Here is a 17,762-nt window from a genome sequence, read left to right as displayed (position 1 = left end):
GTCAGTCAATCAATAATTGAACGAAGTTGTATGCATAAAGCCCATTTATCATCAACAGTTGTCACAAAGTGCTTTTACAGTGTTTTGCACAATGCATATAAGTTGGTAGCATTCATTTGGCAAACAACTACAGGATAGATAGCCTGTGAAATCTACAACATTTTCATTGTAATAACTACCCAGTGAAAACTAGTTGACATGATGTCGTTACACCTAGAAACTGTCACATCATTTAGTTGAAAGGACGTCGTAATGTCAACCAGTTTTGCCTGTTTGCTAAGATAATGAAGTCATTCCCGCTGATGCTGGACTCCCAGACATATCTTCACCAGCTAGTCCAGCTCTGGACAGCTGCACTCGTACAGGTCTCTGCAGCTAGCATGGCTCTGCTTCATTAGGTCTCCTAGACTCTGCACGCCGTTCGGGGCTGTGGGAGTTTCATCACACACGCTCTTGAACCGCAACACCACGCCGCATCGCCGTATACATGCCTGGCCCACTGGTACAGCTTGAACTGGGTCACTGGGAGGAGAGGACAGGTATACCAGGTCAAACCTGTTATTTAATTGGTCATTTACCTTTAGTAGACAGTATGAATATTATATGGAGGAGACGGTTTGCGAGGAGGGACAGCAGGATAGGCAGATGTGGAGAATGAACTGTTCTGAAAATAACATATCCCAGTCTGCACACACAGTACGGTTTGGGTTCTAAGGGCTAAGGTCTGTCCAGAGCTGTTCTGTGGTGATTCCCAGGGCCTTGCAGACCTCCTCTTTGCCAGAGTTAAATAAATCCTAGAGGGAAACAATTCTAGAGTGGGGGTCACACCATAGAGTTAAATAAAGCCTAGAAGGAAACATAAAGCCTGTAGAGAGGCAGGTAGCCTTGTGGTTAGAGCATTCTGGGGGGCGTGACAATAAAACATACATCTAATTTAAATAAATCTAGTGGGGGTAACATTATAAAGTTATACGGTGCCTTCAAAAAGTATTCATAATCCAACTTATTCCACATTTTGTTGTTTCAGCCTGAATGAACACAAAAAAATAAAAAAATTGGACTCATTTATTGAAATTGAAATACAGATCTCATTTACATGCATTAAGATACCGTCTGATGTCACTTTTCATGATAACCTCGAAAGAACAGATCAGAACAACAGTTTAGTTCAGTTCATTAACTACATGATAAATTATTACTTTTACCAATTATTCTTAATACACATATCTATACATATCTCAAAGAGAATATCAAAACATTCTATTGAAACTATTCTTTCAAATTGGTTTATACTCCCCATCTCACTGTCAACTCCATCGTAGAGCCAAGGATCAAGAAGTTAGACCTATACCCCTCGGGAATAGAACAAAACAAACACAACAATACAATACAATACACTCAACAATACAATACACTCCTTCACATATCACTTAAGGTGTATAACTTCAAACCCTCAAAAAACGGAATCCTCCCCCATGTTTTTACACACATCTCTCCATATGAGAGTAATGTAAAACTAAACTGAAAAAAATATAAAACAAAATTTTAACTAACCTAATCAAATTAAAATCACTAAACTGAAAAAAACTCCACAAAGAAAAATTATTTAACCCCTATGGTCATAGGAAAATAGACTTAAAGCAGCATACCCTTAGTTAAAAGCAATGCCATCTCCTTCTTCACAGTGGTCCAAATTACAAATATGGCTAAGAACTATAAACTCAAACATATTTACCAATTACACAAATGATCATGAAAGCAGTATTACAAATGACCATAAATTCATTATCCAAATGGCTTTCCAATGCGGGTGATCAAGCCACAACGGAAGGTCATCAGAAGGTCATAGGTCATACAAAACCCTTCAAAGCAGTGTTTTTCACTATATTAAAAAATTGCAAACAATAGTCAAATAGTTCCTACATGTTGTATCCCAGGTTCCCAGAACATTCCTTTATCAAAATAATTTGTGTGTGTAATTAAAACTCAGAAAATAAAAACTCATTAAAATCCCATGTGCGTGAGTGCCCCTTTAAGATACCTTTGCATTAAAACAAAAACTTCCAGGCCCTTTTCAATGTGGTAGTTTTTGGCCTCAAACTCACTCACTCTCCCCAAGAGTATAGCCCCTGGAAACATTCCAAAGAGAGACAATGAAATACCCATTTTCCCAGAAAAAACACAAAAAACTTTGTTAATATTTATTATACTACTTCGTTTCAGAAACTCAAAAGTGAACTATAAACCAAACCTAATGATAATTCCACTGTACCTCAAATCATTAATCATAAGTTTTAATCAACGTCATTTACATTTACATTTAAGTCATTTAGCAGACGCTCTTATCCAGAGCGACTTACAAATTGGTGCATTCACCTTATGACATCCAGTGGAACAGTAGTGCATCTAAATCTTTTAAGGGGGTGAGAGGGATTACTTTATCCTATCCTAGGTATTCCTTAAAGAGGTGGGGTTTCAGGTGTCTCCGGAAGGTGGTGATTGACTCCGCTGTCCTGGCGTCGTGAGGGAGTTTGTTCCACCATTGGGGGGCCAGAGCAGCGAACAGTTTTGACTGGGCTGAGCGGGAACTGTACTTCCTCAGTAGTAGGGAGGCGAGCAGGCCAGAGGTGGATGAACGCAGTGCCCTTGTTTGGGTGTAGGGCCTGATCAGAGCCTGGAGGTACTGAGGTGCCGTTCCCCTCACAGCTCCGTAGGCAAGCACCATGGTCTTGTAGCGGATGCGAGCTTCAACTGGAAGCCAGTGGAGAGAGCGGAGGAGCGGGGTGACGTGAGAGAACTTGGGAAGGTTGAACACCAGACGGGCTGCGGCGTTCTGGATGAGTTGTAGGGGTTTAATGGCACAGGCAGGGAGCCCAGCCAACAGCGAGTTGCAGTAATCCAGACGGGAGATGACGAGTGCCTGGATTAGGACCTGCGCCGCTTCCTGTGTGAGGCAGGGTCGTACTCTGCGGATGTTGTAGAGCATGAACCTACAGGAACGGGCCACCGCCTTGATGTTAGTTGAGAACGACAGGGTGTTGTCCAGGATCACGCCAAGGTTCTTAGCGCTCTGGGAGGAGGACACAATGGAGTTGTCAACCGTGATGGCGAGATCATGGAACGGGCAGTCCTTCCCGGGAGGAAGAGCAGCTCCGTCTTGCCGAGGTTCAGCTTGAGGTGGTGATCCGTCATCCACACTGATATGTCTGCCAGACATGCAGAGATGCGATTCGCCACCTGGTCATCAGAAGGGGGAAAGGAGAAGATTAATTGTGTGTCGTCTGCATAGCAATGATAGGAGAGACCATGTGAGGTTATGACAGAGCCAAGTGACTTGGTGTATAGCGAGAATAGGAGAGGGCCTAGAACAGAGCCCTGGGGGACACCAGTGGTGAGAGCACGTGGTGTGGAGACGGATTCTTGCCACGCCACCTGGTAGGAGCGACCTGTCAGGTAGGACGCAATCCAAGCGTGGGCCGCGCTGGAGATGCCCAACTCGGAGAGGGTGGAGAGGAGGATCTGATGGTTCATAGTATCGAAGGCAGCCGATAGGTCTAGAAGGATGAGAGCAGAGGAGAGAGAGTTAGCTTTAGCAGTGCGGAGCGCCTCCGTGATACAGAGAAGAGCAGTCTCAGTTGAATGACTAGTCTTGAAACCTGACTGATATGGATCAAGAAGGTCATTCTGAGAGAGATAGCGGGAGAGCTGGCCAAGGACGGCACGTTCAAGAGTTTTGGAGAGAAAAGAAAGAAGGGATACTGGTCTATACATCAATGTATATGTATGCTTAATTGAACATGTTACCCTTAGATACAATTATATTTTTTCCTCTGTCGCAAACGTAGTACATTTCTCAGCGTAAGAAATCAGTAATTTAATCCCAGGCATTAAATAAAAATGTCTCCTTCAATTTACATATTTAGATAATTTCCATCCATCCCGGAAGAAAGAATCCTACTCAAACACATCAGAATACAATGTTTAATTAAGTTAAATCAACTCCTAAAACAAACAATAAACAAACAAACAAACCACAAATCAGCAATCTAATAATTTCAACCTGTTGATATAAATTTAGTAACAACTATTCTGATTTTTAACTTAGGTAACTGTCTTCTCTATTGATACAGTAATTTAAATACGACTCAATTCTCAATACATTATTCCAGCAGATAATTTAGTGAACAGACATCGTCTTGCATCAAAATTCGCTTCGTCATTATTTTATGTTGAATGAATTAGTCTATCAATTTAACCTAAACAATCTATTAAAAACGTTCAATTTATCCCTTCTATCAATTTGAACCAAACAAGCTATTAAAATGTTCAGTTTATATCTTATACAAACACTAGCGACCATAACTTTCCAGCAAAACATACAAATGGATTATTTACAATCAAAAACTCAGAATTCAGTTAGCGCATTGACTGGGAAACGAACCCGGGCCTCCCGCTGAACCACCAATGCTATATAAATGCCTAAGATTCTCCAGAAATAAACCCACTTTACAAGTAAAATCAAGACACGTCACTATCGGCAATTCCCAGAAAAATAATAGCCCAAGTTTAATAGTACAAACGTTACTCCAGCTATGATTCTCAAATGCCAAATGAATAGATTAGCAATCAAAGAATAAAATCGACAGTTAATGACTAGGAAACAGATATTGCGCATTTTAATAAAAGCAGATTATGTTTACTTATGCAACGTATTTCAATTACTTTACTACACCACATTAATCACGCAATGATAATTAGTTTGATGGAAAACCTTAGGCTTTGTACGACATTATAAATTACGTCGAGAGTCCTTCGAATTCTCTTTAACTTTATGGAAAACAGTTTATTCAATAAATCCCGCAACTTCTCTCATACTGGGAAGAAAACATATAACATGTTCAGACTTTAAGGGCAGTTTAATTTAAAATGTTTCACCCAGAAGGAGATAATCCAATATTCGTTTTATAGTTACATCGTTAGGGTAAGATAACCAAAAGTGGACACACTCTAATCAGTTTCTAGAGCTCAATTTCCCAGATTTTGTAGACTAGTTTAATCGTGCTTAAACCCTCATCTTTATCAAATTATCAATTTTTAAGATACCAACTCAAAACCTACCGTCTACGAATGGGTGGTTTAAATTGTATCTAATTATTCTCAGCATTACTTTATCAAATCTCTAGTAATTGATTATACACACATACAATTTATCATAATTTCAAATAATTCACAGAATCCATATAAAACTTAAGAAATCTTAGGTACTCACACAGAACTTTAAGGATCACCCACACAGGATTGGTCAGACGTCCACACAGAACATCAGAACATAAAAAGGTTACCCACACAGAGTCAACCTACCCCGCTCACACAGAACGGTCCGACAACTATTACCTAGTGATCCCATAACAAAATACTCACACAGAGTAACCCAGGGCATACCTGGCTAGCACATTTAAAATAATTGGAATTCACCACCTCTGAGGGTCACTTAGACAATCACACAGATGCACAGAATGAGGTCCTTCTTCCAATAGGGCTTCACCAAATACCATGTTTCACTCAGAACACACAGTCACCTGGCCCCTCACCCCTACAGACCGCACCAATCCACACTGTGATCAATTCAGTGTCAGGACAGCTCTTGGTCACTCGCAACCGGACAGTGGCAGAGTATCTTTTGAGTCCACAAACTCTCAGATTCCTCTCCTCTGACTCGGCCCTGCTTACGCCGCCAAGGTGCCTTCCTTACAAAGGAATTCACGCTCAGAGTATACGTAACAGGCATATTTAAAAAAAACTTGACTTCAAATCTGTGTGTGGTTTGCTCACCTTTCAAAAACTTTTAAAAACTCTGTTCGAGATGTGGTATCCACTTGGCTCACTTCCTCTCAGATCAAAGGTTGGTCCATCTGCTTCATTCCCGAAGTGTGGTTTCCCTAAGATCCCAAGTTTGGGGGATCCCTCGTGCACGATTTATTTACCTAGATCGTCAGGAACGGTCACCGAGTGAAGATTCACATCCCATCCTCGTCACCAAATGTAGTGGAAATTTCCCTTATTACCAAATCATGAGAGCAAACCACACACAAGTCAGAGTTATCATAAAGTCCATCTTTAATTGTATGAGCTCCATCACAACCCTGTGACTCTCAGATTAATTCAGTGTCTATAAATGAATTCTCTGAGAGTCCTTACAAAACAGTTCTTAGTATCATTTATAGCCAAGACACACCCATCTCAACTCACATGACGAATAACAGATCTTAGGAACATTAAAAAGGAAGACTTTACTTGAGAGAGGAGTATCCCATAGCCAGACAGCATTAGCTATAAATTATCGTTCAGTTTGCTCTCCTAAAACAAGGTTCTACTTCTCGTTCTTGGTACAACATAGTACCAAGACATTACCTCATCCACTAGCATATATCAAATACACCCCTCCTGGACAAGATCACAGAGACACAGTGACTGGCACACAGACATTGTGGAGCCAAGAGATAATTGGTTCCCCCTCAATCACCCCTTCACATGGTTTAAAAGATATGTTTACATATGAAGACAAGCTTGACTTCTCCCCTTTCTGTGGCCCAAGTAACTGAACCCAGGACAGAGAAAGGATAACTGCAAATGGCCACCACTATAGTACAACAAGATACATTCTAAATGAGAAGTAACTCACAAGCATATAATGAAAATAAAACATCTTATCTATGTTACCCGACTATTCTGATTCATTCCCAACAACAGTCAGTATCTGGTGTGGCCACCAGCTGCATTAAGTACTGCAGTGCATCTCCTCCTCATGGATTGCACCAGATTTGCCAGTTCTTGCTGTGAGATGTTACCCAACTTTTCCACCAAGGTACCTGCAAAGTTCCCGGGCACTTCTGGGGGGGAATGGCCCTAGCTCTCACCCACCGATCCAACAAGTCCCAGACGTGCTCAATGGGATTGAGATCCGGACTCTTCGATGGCCATGGCAGAACACTGACATTCCTGTCTTGTAGGAAATCACGCACAGAACGAGCAGTATGGCTGGTGGCATTGTCATGCTGGAGGGTCATGTCAGGATGAGCCTGCAGGAAGGGTACCACATGAAGGAGGAGGATGTCTTTCTTGTAACGCACAGCATTGAGATTGCCTACAATGACAACAAGCTCAGTCCGATGATGCTGTGACACACCGCCAAAGACCATGACGGGCCCTGCACCTCCAAACCGATCCCGCTCCAGAGTACAGGCCTCGGTGTAACGCTCATTCCTTCGACGATAAATGCGAATCCGACCATCACCCCTGTTGAGACAAATCCGCATCTCGTCAGTGAAGAGCCCTTTTTGCCAGTCCTGTCTGGTCCAGCGACGGTGGGTTTGTGCCCATAGGCGACGTTGTTGCCGGTGATGTCTGGTGAGGACCTGCCTTACAACAAGCCTACAAGCCCTCAGTCCAGCCTCTCTCAGCCTATTGCGGACAGTCTGAGCACTGATGGAGGGATTGTGCGTTCCTGTTGTTGCCATCCTGTACCTGTCCATGCTGTACCTGTCCATCCTGTACCAGGTGTGATGTTCTGATGTACCGATCCTGTGCAGATGTTGTTACACGTGGTCTGCCACTGTGAGGATGATCAGTTGTCCGTCCTGTCTCCCTGTAGTGCTGTCTTAGGCGTCTCACAGACATTGCAATGTATTACCCTGGCCACATCTGCAGTCCTCATTTGCAGCCTAAGGCACGTTCACGCAGATGAGCAGAGACCCTGGGCATCTTTATTTTGGTGTTTTTCAGTCAGTAGAAAGGCCTCTTTAGTGTTCTAAGTTTTCATAACTGTGACCTTAATTGCCTCCCATCTGTAAGCTGTTAGTGTCTTAACGACCGTTCCACAGGTGCGTGTTCTTTAATTGTTTATGGTTCATTGAACAAGCATGGGAAACAGTGTTTAAACCCTTTACAATGACAATCTGTGAAGTTATTTGGATTTGTACGATTTATCTTTGAAAGACAGGGTCCTGAAAAAGGGGACGTTTCTTTTTTTTGCTGTGTTTATCTGCTGACGTATATACACGGGTCCTGGATATTTTTGTACTGCTGATCTATGACCAGCTCTTCCTACCAAAACCAAAACCTCAAACACTTTCAGTTAAACAAAAAACTGTTTCTTGACCAGGTGTTAACATATATTAGCCATCTATAATTTAGCCCAAACAACTACCTCTTCCCCTACTGTATTTATTTATTTAGCTCCTTTGCACCCCATTATTTCTATTTCTACTTTTCACATTCTTCCACTGCAAATCTACCATTCCAGTGTTTAACTTGCTATATTGTATTTACTTTGCCACCATGGCCTTGTTTTTGCTTTTACCTCCTTTATCTCACCTCATTTGCTCACATCGTATATAGACTTATTTTTTTCTACTCTATTATTGACTGTATGTTTGTTTTACTTCATGTGTAACTCTGTGTTGTTGTATGTGTCAAACTACTTTGCTTTATCTTGGCCAGGTCGCAATTGTAAATGAGAACTTGTTCTCAAATTTGTCTACCTGGTTAAATAAATGTGAAAAAAAATAATAATAATAAAAATAAAAATCATTGTAACGAAACGTAACAATACGGAAGAGTATAGAAAGGGTTCCAGTTCATAGGAATCACGATTCACGCTGCGCAGAAAGGCATATCGGTGGCGGATAAGGTTGGAGCTGGAACAAACTGCGACTCTCTGCTGCCCACCGCTGGACAGCATGATCCTCCCAGCAATGCTCCCTTACTTCTCTCCACACTCCTTTTAAAAGAGTCACTCCAGCGATACACCTACGCTTGTACCATTAGCAAGTTTGCTGTCGAGTTAGCTTCGTAGTCACGATGTCTGATATGGAAGATGACTTCATGTGCGACGATGAAGAGGATTATGATCTGGTAAACTCCTCCGAAGTAAATATATATGGATATTGTAGCTGATTACCATATACAACGTATTTAGCTAGCTAGATAACCAGCGTAAACATTCCACTTCGCTAACTTTAGCTAGCTACCGTATTACTCTCAGCTACGTTACTGTAGCTGTTATTGGTGCTCGTATCATTGACAGCTCAATTGCCTAGTTAGTTAGCTAGCTTTGTCTGTAATGATTTGTTCACATACTGCTGCTATACCGTTTGCACCGTTATATGATCCAGCTGTTTGCTTTACAAATCACCATAGCAAAAACAACACACATCACCATGAGCTAGCTAGCTGAATGTCAACACAACCAGTGGGTGTTGATCTTGTAAACCGCATTGATGACGAATTGTGTGATTTCAGGAGTACTCAGAGGACAGCAACTCTGAGCCCAATGTTGATTTAGAGAATCAATACTACAATTCAAAGGCCCTGAAGGAGGATGACCCCAAAGCAGCTCTCATCAGCTTCCAGAAGGTTAGTTATCACACACACACACACACACACCATGTCAATGGCTGGCCATTTATTAAATGCGTCTTTCTGAACCCCAGGTCTTGGAGCTAGAGGGCGAGAAAGGAGAATGGGGGTTCAAAGCTCTCAAACAGATGATTAAGATGAATTTCAAACTGGTAAGCATTAGACATTAGTCTCTGAAATATTACATGTAGGCTACCTACAACTATTGTCTGACAGGCATTTCTGTAGGAGTAGCCTAGGTATTCATAAATATGAACAGCCTACTTTATGCGACATCTCTGATCAAATGTGATAATATTTTGTAAAGAAATGCTATATTATGGGAGCATAAAAATTGTATTTTGAATGACATTTATTTAATTTGTAACCCCTCCCCCCAGACGAATTTCCCTGAAATGATGAACAGGTACAAGCAGCTGTTAACATACATTCGGAGTGCAGTTACACGAAACTACTCAGAGAAATCCATCAACTCCATCCTGGATTACATCTCTACGTCTAAGCAGGTATTGTTTGCCGCATCAAATTATCAATAAACAATGTTGATTCTGTGATCATCTGAGCTGTACAATTTTGGAAAACAGTCCAAACAAACTGAATGTTTGAAGAGGAGGCAAATACTTCTACATTTCTTTTTAAGATGGACTTGCTGCAAGAGTTTTATGAAACCACATTGGATGCATTAAAGGATGCCAAAAATGACAGGCTTTGGTTTAAAACCAACACGAAGGTATGATTCATTTTAAAGATGAAAAATATATATATAAAACGTTACATGTGTCCTTAATTCCATCCACAATATCATAATTAACATTTTATACAACGCAAAAACATATGTGGCATATAATTTATATGGAGACACTGACTTTTCACTGATTTCCTCCTCGGTTTGTCCTGTCTGTTGTTTAGCTTGGGAAGTTGTACCTGGAGAGAGAAGAGTATGGTAAGCTTCAGAAGATCCTGAGGCAGTTGCACCAGTCCTGTCAGGTGAAGAAACACTCCTCATCAATGCAATCAGAGGTTTTCACAGAGGTTTTACCACCAAATCTAATTCAGCATTATAACATCATAATGAAAAACATACTTGTGTGTTCTTAGTGACAGTAGATTGGAACTGTATTGTATCATTGTAGCCTGGTCCGAGTTCTGTTTGCACTGTATATGTAACAGTATAACTTTAGACCGTCCCCTCGCCCATACCCGGGCGCGAACCAGGGACCCTCTGCACACATCAACAACAGTCACCCTCCGAAGCATCGTTACCCATCGCTCCACAAAAGCCGCGGCCCTTGCAGAGCAAGGGGAACTACTACTTCAAGGTCTCAGAGCAAGGGACGTCACCGATTTGAAACGCTATTTAGCGCGCACCGCTAACTAAGCTAGCCGTTTCACATCCGTTACATATAGACAACTTCTATAGCTGTTGTCATGACCACAGGAGGCAAGACAGCACAAACAGATCTGGGGCCGGGCTAGTATGGCTGTGGAACCATTGTGGAAATCTAGAATTTCCTGTTCCTCCTGAAGTGTCTGTGGAATTATATCTCTAGTATTTGTTCTGTCTTGGTGTATAGATGGATGATTTAGTGTTTGTCACATGTTCTGCCTTGGTGTATAGACGGATGATTTAGTATTTGTCACATGTTCTGTCTTGGTGTATAGACGGATGATTAGTATTTGTCACATGTTCTGCCTTGGTGTATAGACGGATGATTAGTATTTGTCACATGTTCTGCCTTGGTGTATAGACTGATGATTTAGTGTTTGTCCCATGTTCTGTCTTGGTGATTAGTATTTGTCACATGTTCTGCCTTGGTGTATAGACGGATGACGGTGAGGATGACCTGAAGAAAGGCACCCAGCTCTTGGAGATCTATGCTCTGGAGATCCAGATGTATACGGCCCAGAAGAACAACAAGAAGCTGAAGGCGCTGTATGAACAGTCTCTACACATCAAGTCTGCCATCCCTCACCCTCTCATCATGGGAGTCATCAGAGGTAGACACATCTCAAATCAAATTGTATTTGTCACATACACATGGCTAGCAGATGTTAGTGCGAGTGTAGTGAAATGCTTGTGCTTCTAGTTCCGACAATGCAGTAATAACCAACAAGTAATCTAGCTAACAATTCCAAAACTACTACCTTATAGACACAAGTGTAAGGGGATAAAGAATATGTACATAAAGATATATGAATGAGTGATGGTACAGAGCAGCATAGGCAAGATACAGTAGATGGTATTGAGTGCAGTATATACATATGAGATGAGTATGTAAACAAAGTGGCACAGTTAAAGTGGCTAGTGATACATGTATTACATAAGGATGCAGTAGATGATAGAGTACAGTATATACATATGAGATGAGTATGTAGACAAAGTAAACAAAGTGGCACAGTTAAAGTGGCTAGTGATACATGTATTACATAAGGATGCAGTAGATGATAGAGTACAGTATATACGTATACATATGAGATGAATAATGTAGGGTATGTAAACATTATATTAGGTAGCATTGTTTAAAGTGGCTAGTGATATATTTTACATCATTTCCCATCAATTCCCATTATTAAAGTGGCTGGAGTTGAGTCAGTGTGTTGGCAGCAGCCACTCAATGTTAGTGGTGGCTGTTTAACAGTCTGATGGCCTTGAGATAGAAGCTGTTTTTCAGTCTCTCGGTCCCAGCTTTGATGCACCTGTACTGACCTCGCCTTCTGGATGATAGCGGGGTGAACAGGCAGTGGCTCGGGTGGTTGCTGTCCTTGATGATCTTTATGGCCTTCCTGTGACATCTGGTGGTGTAGGTGTCCTGGAGGGCAGCTAGTTTGCCCCTGGTGATGCGTTGTGCAGACCTCACTACCCTCTGGAGAGCCTTACGGTTGTGGGCGGAGCAGTTGCCGTACCAGGCGGTGATACAGCCCGACAGGATGCTCTCGATTGTGCATCTGTAGAAGTTTGTGAGTGCTTTTGGTGACAAGCCAAATTTCTTCAGCCTCCTGAGGTTGAAGAGGCGCTGCTGCGCCTTCTTCACGATGCTTCTACACCTTAACTATATATCCTCGTCTCTACCTACACCTTAACTATAAAACCACATCTCTACCTACACCTTAACTGTGTTACTCCGAGTGGTGCAGCGGTCTAAGTGGGAGTCCCATAGGGCGGCACACAATTGGCCCAGCATCGTCCGGGTTAGGGGAGGGTTTGGCCAGGGTAGGCCGTCATTGTAAAATAAGAATTTGTTATAAACTGACTTGCCTAGTTTAAATAAATAAATAAAAAAGCTTTATAACCTAGACACACATTCATTGGCTCTTTGTCAAGGGTTTTTTCCCTTTCTTGTGTTCTTGCTTCGTTCTCAAAACGCATTGGAGGAGAAAACCCAAGGTCCCTCCCCTCTGACCGAGTTCTCTAATGTATTTTTTTTAGGTAGGAGGCATGTACAGAGGATCCTTTTTCAGGACCATGGAGGATTTTCTAGGAAATGATTCCTGACCGTGTTTGGTCTCTCTCTCTTGTTTTTGTTTTCTCAAGAGTGTGGAGGGAAAATGCATTTGCGAGAAGGGGAGTTTGAGAAGGCTCACACAGACTTCTTCGAGGCGTTTAAGAACTACGATGAATCAGGAAGTCCCCGACGGACCACCTGTCTAAAGTACCTGGTGTTGGCCAACATGCTGATGAAGTCTGGAATCAACCCCTTTGACTCACAGGAGGTATGAAAGGTCTCATTTGTGATAAGAGATGAATCTCTCTTAGGGATGGTTTCCCAGACCCAGATTTAAAACGGAGGGCCCTGTCACAATATTATAACCTGCTAATTAAGTAAATTAATTCATATTTGAGTGATTTAGTGATGTGTGTGTTGTATTGGTGCATCTTTTCATAAAGTTTGAGTATCTTTACTCAAGCTGACATTTGTTTATCTTAGGCTAAACCCTATAAAAATGATCCAGACATTCTTGCAATGACAAACTTGGTCAGGTAAGACTGCATCTCTTTCACTATTACAATCTAACCTTTCTGGGGTAAGTTTGGCTTTGGCTGTTTGTCTACACACTGTTTGTCGACACACTGTCTGTCAACACACTGTCAACACATTGTTTGTCAACACATTGTTTGTCAACACACTGTTTGTCAACACACTGTTTGTCAACACACTGTTTGTCTACACACTGTTTGTCTACACACTGTTTGTCTACACACTGTTTGTCTACACACTGTTTGGTCTACACACTGTTTTGTCTACACACTGTTTGGTCTACACACTGTTTTGTCTACACACTGTTTTGTCTACACACTGTTTTGTCTACACACTGTTTTGTCTACACACTGTTTTGTCTACACACTGTTTTGTCTACACACTGTTTGTCAACATTATGCTCTATGAACATGGTCTGATTACTGAATGGAAACCAATGTTCTATTTCTCCTCCCCCCCCTTCCACCACTCCCCCTCTAGTTCCTACCAGAACAATGACATCACAGAGTTTGAGAAGATCCTGAAGACCAATCACAGTAACATAATGGATGATCCGTTCATAAGGGAACATATAGAAGGTATGGTCTAGACGTCACTTTCAGACTGATGTATTTGGTTGATGTTACTTCATCACAACAAAAAACAACAACATATTATTAAGTAGTAACATGTTTATATAAGCAAGTTAAAAATCCTTATGCCTGGGTGGCATGTTTTATTTATTTTTTATTTTACCTTTATTTAACTAGGCAAGTCAGTTAAGAACAAATTCTTATTTTCAATGACGGCCTAGGAACAGTGGGTTAACTGCCTGTTCGGGGGCAGAACGACAGATTTGTACCAGCTCGGGGGTTTGATCTTGCAACCTTTCGGTTACTAGTCCAACGCTCTAACCACTAGGCTACTCTGGCAAGAACAGCTCAAATGTGTTACTGAAAATTCCTTCTATATATTCATTTATTTCCTTGCTTTTGTCTTTCAGAGTTATTACGAAACATAAGAACACAAGTACTCGTCAAATTAATTAAGCCTTACACGAGAATACACATACCTTTTATTTCCAAGGTAAGATCACTGCAAAGATCTGTCTCTGGCATTTTCTGTTGTTGTTGTTGTTGTTGTTGAAAAAGCAAATATTTTCTCTAAATTTGAAGGTCATTATAACATTTTTGTCTCTTTTCAGGAATTGAACATTGATGTCTGCGATGTGGAAAGCCTTCTTGTTCAGTGCATTCTAGACAGGTAAATTGCATGTCGTTACATCATTGTGGCTTAGCGGTCTAAAGGCACTGCATCTCAGTGCTAGAGGCGTCACTACAGACCCTGGTTCGATTCCAGGCTGTATCACATCCGGGCCGTGATTGGGAGTCCCATAGGGCGGTGCACAATTGGCTCAGCATCGTTAGGGCTTGGCCGGGGTAGGCCGTCATTGTAAATAACAATTTCTTCTTAACTGACTTAAATAAAGGTTCAATAAAACAATAATGCACCACAGTTTTGTGAGTTTACCATCATTGACCTTCTATGGAACTTTTCTTCCTCTACCTGTCAGCACGATCAACGGCCGCATCGACCAAGTCAACCAACTGTTGGAGCTGGATCACCAGAAGAGGAACGGAGCCCGATACATGGCTTTAGATAAATGGACGAATCAACTGAATACTCTCAACCAGGCCATCGTCAGCAAACTGGCCTAATCAGAGTAGTCAGTAGTGTAATTGAAAAGTTAACAATTCGATGGTGGGGGTATTTCAACTTGAAGGAACGAATGAACCCAATTCATCTCGGGTTACAGTAGCAGTAGGCTACATTCATTATTGTCATCTGTAGGATTGATGATGTTCAAAGCTTCCAATGGCAAATGTACTGTCACTTATTATGTGACTGATCATTTAAGATGGAGATCAGGGGTGCCAGTTGCTAGCTTGTGTTTCATGTCCTTGGGCCAGTTTCCTGGGCACAGATAAATCCTAGTCCTGGATTTAGAAGCATGCTCAATGAGAATGCTTTTTAGGGTTTCGGTGTTGGACTCTGCGTAATCTGTGTCTGGGAACTCGGACCTTGTGGCCTAAAACCAATCGACTTATATTAGAAAACGATGGCCATTGTACAGATAGAGGATTGAAAAATCCCACTTATGTACATTTCTTATAGGGAAAAGACATGTATGTTCTCCCACTATATTACCGCCTTTCATGGAAATGTGAAAACACCAAATTATTTCTAATATTATTGTTGAGCATGTCAAAATCAGCATGCCCTTTTCTGTAAAATAGCCAGCGCTCTCTATACAGTATTTCATCAATGTAGGTCCATGTTTCATATGGTATGTTGTTTTGACACTGTTGTTGAACAATTTGAGCTTTTCTGTTTTATTAATGAATAATAAACGACAAATTGTACCTTCCTATGGTGTCACTTCTTAAATATTTTTTTACATATTTTTTTGCATATCACGTGGAGGTAACTCATATTCTGTAAATATCATACATCAGCAACCATCTCTACAAATCATCCCAAAGCATTATTTCCATTCACTTCCAGGTTGGTGATTTGGTTGTCGGCAACAACTACAACAACCCATCTGTGTTGCAGCATGGCCATTGGTGGGGGGTCGTTTGATGACGCGGGTTGAATTCACCAATCAGCGATGGAGAGTTTATGCCGCTGTTTGGGCGCGCGAGCTTTCAACAGAGCGGGGAGTCGTAACACAGGAAGTTCATTACTATTATTAGCCAGACAGATTGAAAACCTAACTTTAGTTGTTTATGATATATACGCAGACGTTTTGTTCTGATTAGCAACTGTTAACGAAACTGTACTCTTGTCAGACTAGTACGTTATTAGTTAGCTGTGCCCGTCATGCGAGTCGTTCGATGCTTTGTTTGTTTTCTGGTAAATGGTTGCTATGTTAGCTAGCTAATGTTAGCTAACCAGTCCGATCATTCACTGCCCAGCATCATGTGCATCTGCTGTTTTGTAACGTTTTACATTTGATTTATTTATTTTGGTCTTCGCTGACAACATTTATCATCGGATATCCACTTGTACTTCAAATCACAAGGTAAGGTGATTAGTGAGTTGACTGTTTTGATCACTCTTCAAACAAACAGTTTCTTCTAGCTAACGTTACAGCTAACTAATTGACTAACATTAGCTAGCTCGGTGTTGTTTTTGAGTCGTACTAAAGGCATAATGACAATGTTTCTGATACGAGGTGTGTGGTTTGCGTGAGCCCTCCGCCCTCACTGTCAATCAAATACACAGCCACGTCATGAACATCTGCGCTCTCTTGTGCTTTCTCAGGTCTTCTATCAGTATTAGTACTGATCATCATGTCCATCGACTTTGATAGTGCTGCTCTGCAAACTCAACATGAAGAGGAGGAATACGACCCAGAGGACTATGCCCGAGAGCAAGAGGTACGAAATACTCTGTCATTCTTTCTCTAACACACAGACTGTTTTTGTTGTTGATAAACTTGCTTGTTGCTAGGGTAGTGGATCAGACATGCATCACGTGCCTATGAAACAGTGTTGCTATTATGTTGTCTGACAATGGTTTCAGTGTGACCTCAATTCAGAGTGTTTTTGCAGATAGTAGACATCAGCTCTTGTGTTGCCACTCCATAAGGGCGGGGATAGTAGTGATATTTATAATTATCGGCCCATTTCAAGACTTCCTTGTCTAGCTAAGATTATTGAATCCTTGGAGTAGGAAGCAGATTATTCAGTCAACCTTATTTGATCTGTTCTTGATCATGGTGATCTTATTTATCGAAGTGTAGCTGCTACTCCTCTGAAACCTTGGAATGAGTAGGTGTGTCCAAACCTTTGACTGGTAATGTATACAGAGTTTGGACACCTAACTCTTATTCCATTTTTACTACATTGTAGAATAATAGTGAAGTCAAAACTATGAAATGACACATGGAATCATGTAGTAACCAAAAAAAAGTGTTAAACAAATCTAAATATATTTTCTATTTGAGATTCTTCTAAGTAGCCACCTTTTGCCTTGAAGACAGCATTGCACGCTCTTGGCATTCTCTCAACCAGCTTAATGAGGTAGTCACCTGGAATGCGTTTCAATTAACAGATGTGCCTTGTTAATTTGTGGAATTTCTTTCCTTCTTAATGCGTTTGAGCCAATCAGTTGTGTTGTGACAAGGTAGGGTTGTTATACAGAAGATAACCCTATTTGGTAAAATACCAAGTCCATATTATGGCAAGAACAGCTCAAATAAGCGAAGAGAAACAACAGTCCATGGTCAATATGGAAAATTTTAACAACTTTGAAAGTTTCAAGTGCAGTCGCAAAAACCATCAAGCGCTATGATGAAACTGGCTCTCATGAGGACCGCCACAG

General features: G+C 41.3%; 2 protein-coding genes across 6 annotated transcripts in view; both read left to right on the top strand.

The window, feature by feature from the left end:
• The first annotated feature begins 8,682 nt into the window (after window positions 1-8,682).
• Window positions 8,683-15,801, top strand: LOC115117276 (COP9 signalosome complex subunit 2). 5 transcript variants are annotated; one of them, XM_029645745.2, is made up of 13 exons: window positions 8,683-8,928; window positions 9,301-9,414; window positions 9,492-9,569; window positions 9,798-9,923; window positions 10,058-10,147; window positions 10,327-10,437; window positions 11,241-11,415; window positions 12,950-13,128; window positions 13,344-13,396; window positions 13,875-13,972; window positions 14,377-14,459; window positions 14,578-14,636; window positions 14,947-15,801. In XM_029645745.2, the coding sequence occupies exons 1-13, from the start codon at window positions 8,860-8,862 to the stop codon at window positions 15,089-15,091; spliced, it is 1,380 nt and encodes a 459-aa protein (XP_029501605.1). In that variant the 5' UTR covers window positions 8,683-8,859; the 3' UTR covers window positions 15,092-15,801. The 5 variants fall into 5 exon arrangements, with proteins under 5 accessions (XP_029501605.1, XP_029501604.1, XP_029501606.1 ...); XM_029645744.2 differs by having other exon boundaries at window positions 10,327-10,449; XM_029645746.2 differs by having other exon boundaries at window positions 8,684-8,913; window positions 10,327-10,449.
• Window positions 15,802-16,085: 284 nt separating this feature from the next.
• cep152 (centrosomal protein 152) overlaps window positions 16,086-17,762 on the top strand; it is a 52,047-nt gene continuing 50,370 nt past the window's right edge. The window contains exons 1-2 of the mRNA XM_065002956.1: window positions 16,086-16,458; window positions 16,701-16,816. Of these exons, the coding sequence (XP_064859028.1) occupies window positions 16,730-16,816 (87 nt within the window). The 5' untranslated portion in view covers window positions 16,086-16,458; window positions 16,701-16,729. The remainder of the gene's footprint in view (window positions 16,459-16,700; window positions 16,817-17,762) is intronic.

Source organism: Oncorhynchus nerka, linkage group LG17 (assembly GCF_034236695.1).
Source record: "Oncorhynchus nerka isolate Pitt River linkage group LG17, Oner_Uvic_2.0, whole genome shotgun sequence".
Classification (NCBI taxonomy): Eukaryota; Metazoa; Chordata; class Actinopteri; order Salmoniformes; family Salmonidae; genus Oncorhynchus; species Oncorhynchus nerka.
The sequence above is the reverse complement of the archived record's forward strand: the minus strand, read 5'-3'. Positions and strand labels throughout refer to the sequence as shown.

What these genes read in the sequence shown, in the direction of transcription:
- LOC115117276 (XM_029645744.2), top strand. Translation starts at nt 8,860, where the DNA reads ATGTCTGATATGGAAGATGACTTCATGTGCGACGATGAAGAGGATTAT. An exon ending in ACATCTCTACGTCTAAGCAG is followed by an intron (nt 9,924 to 10,057) that starts GTATTGTTTGCC and finishes TTTCTTTTTAAG; the next exon opens with ATGGACTTGCTGCAAGAGTT. An exon ending in ACCCCTTTGACTCACAGGAG is followed by an intron (nt 13,129 to 13,343) that starts GTATGAAAGGTC and finishes TGTTTATCTTAG; the next exon opens with GCTAAACCCTATAAAAATGA.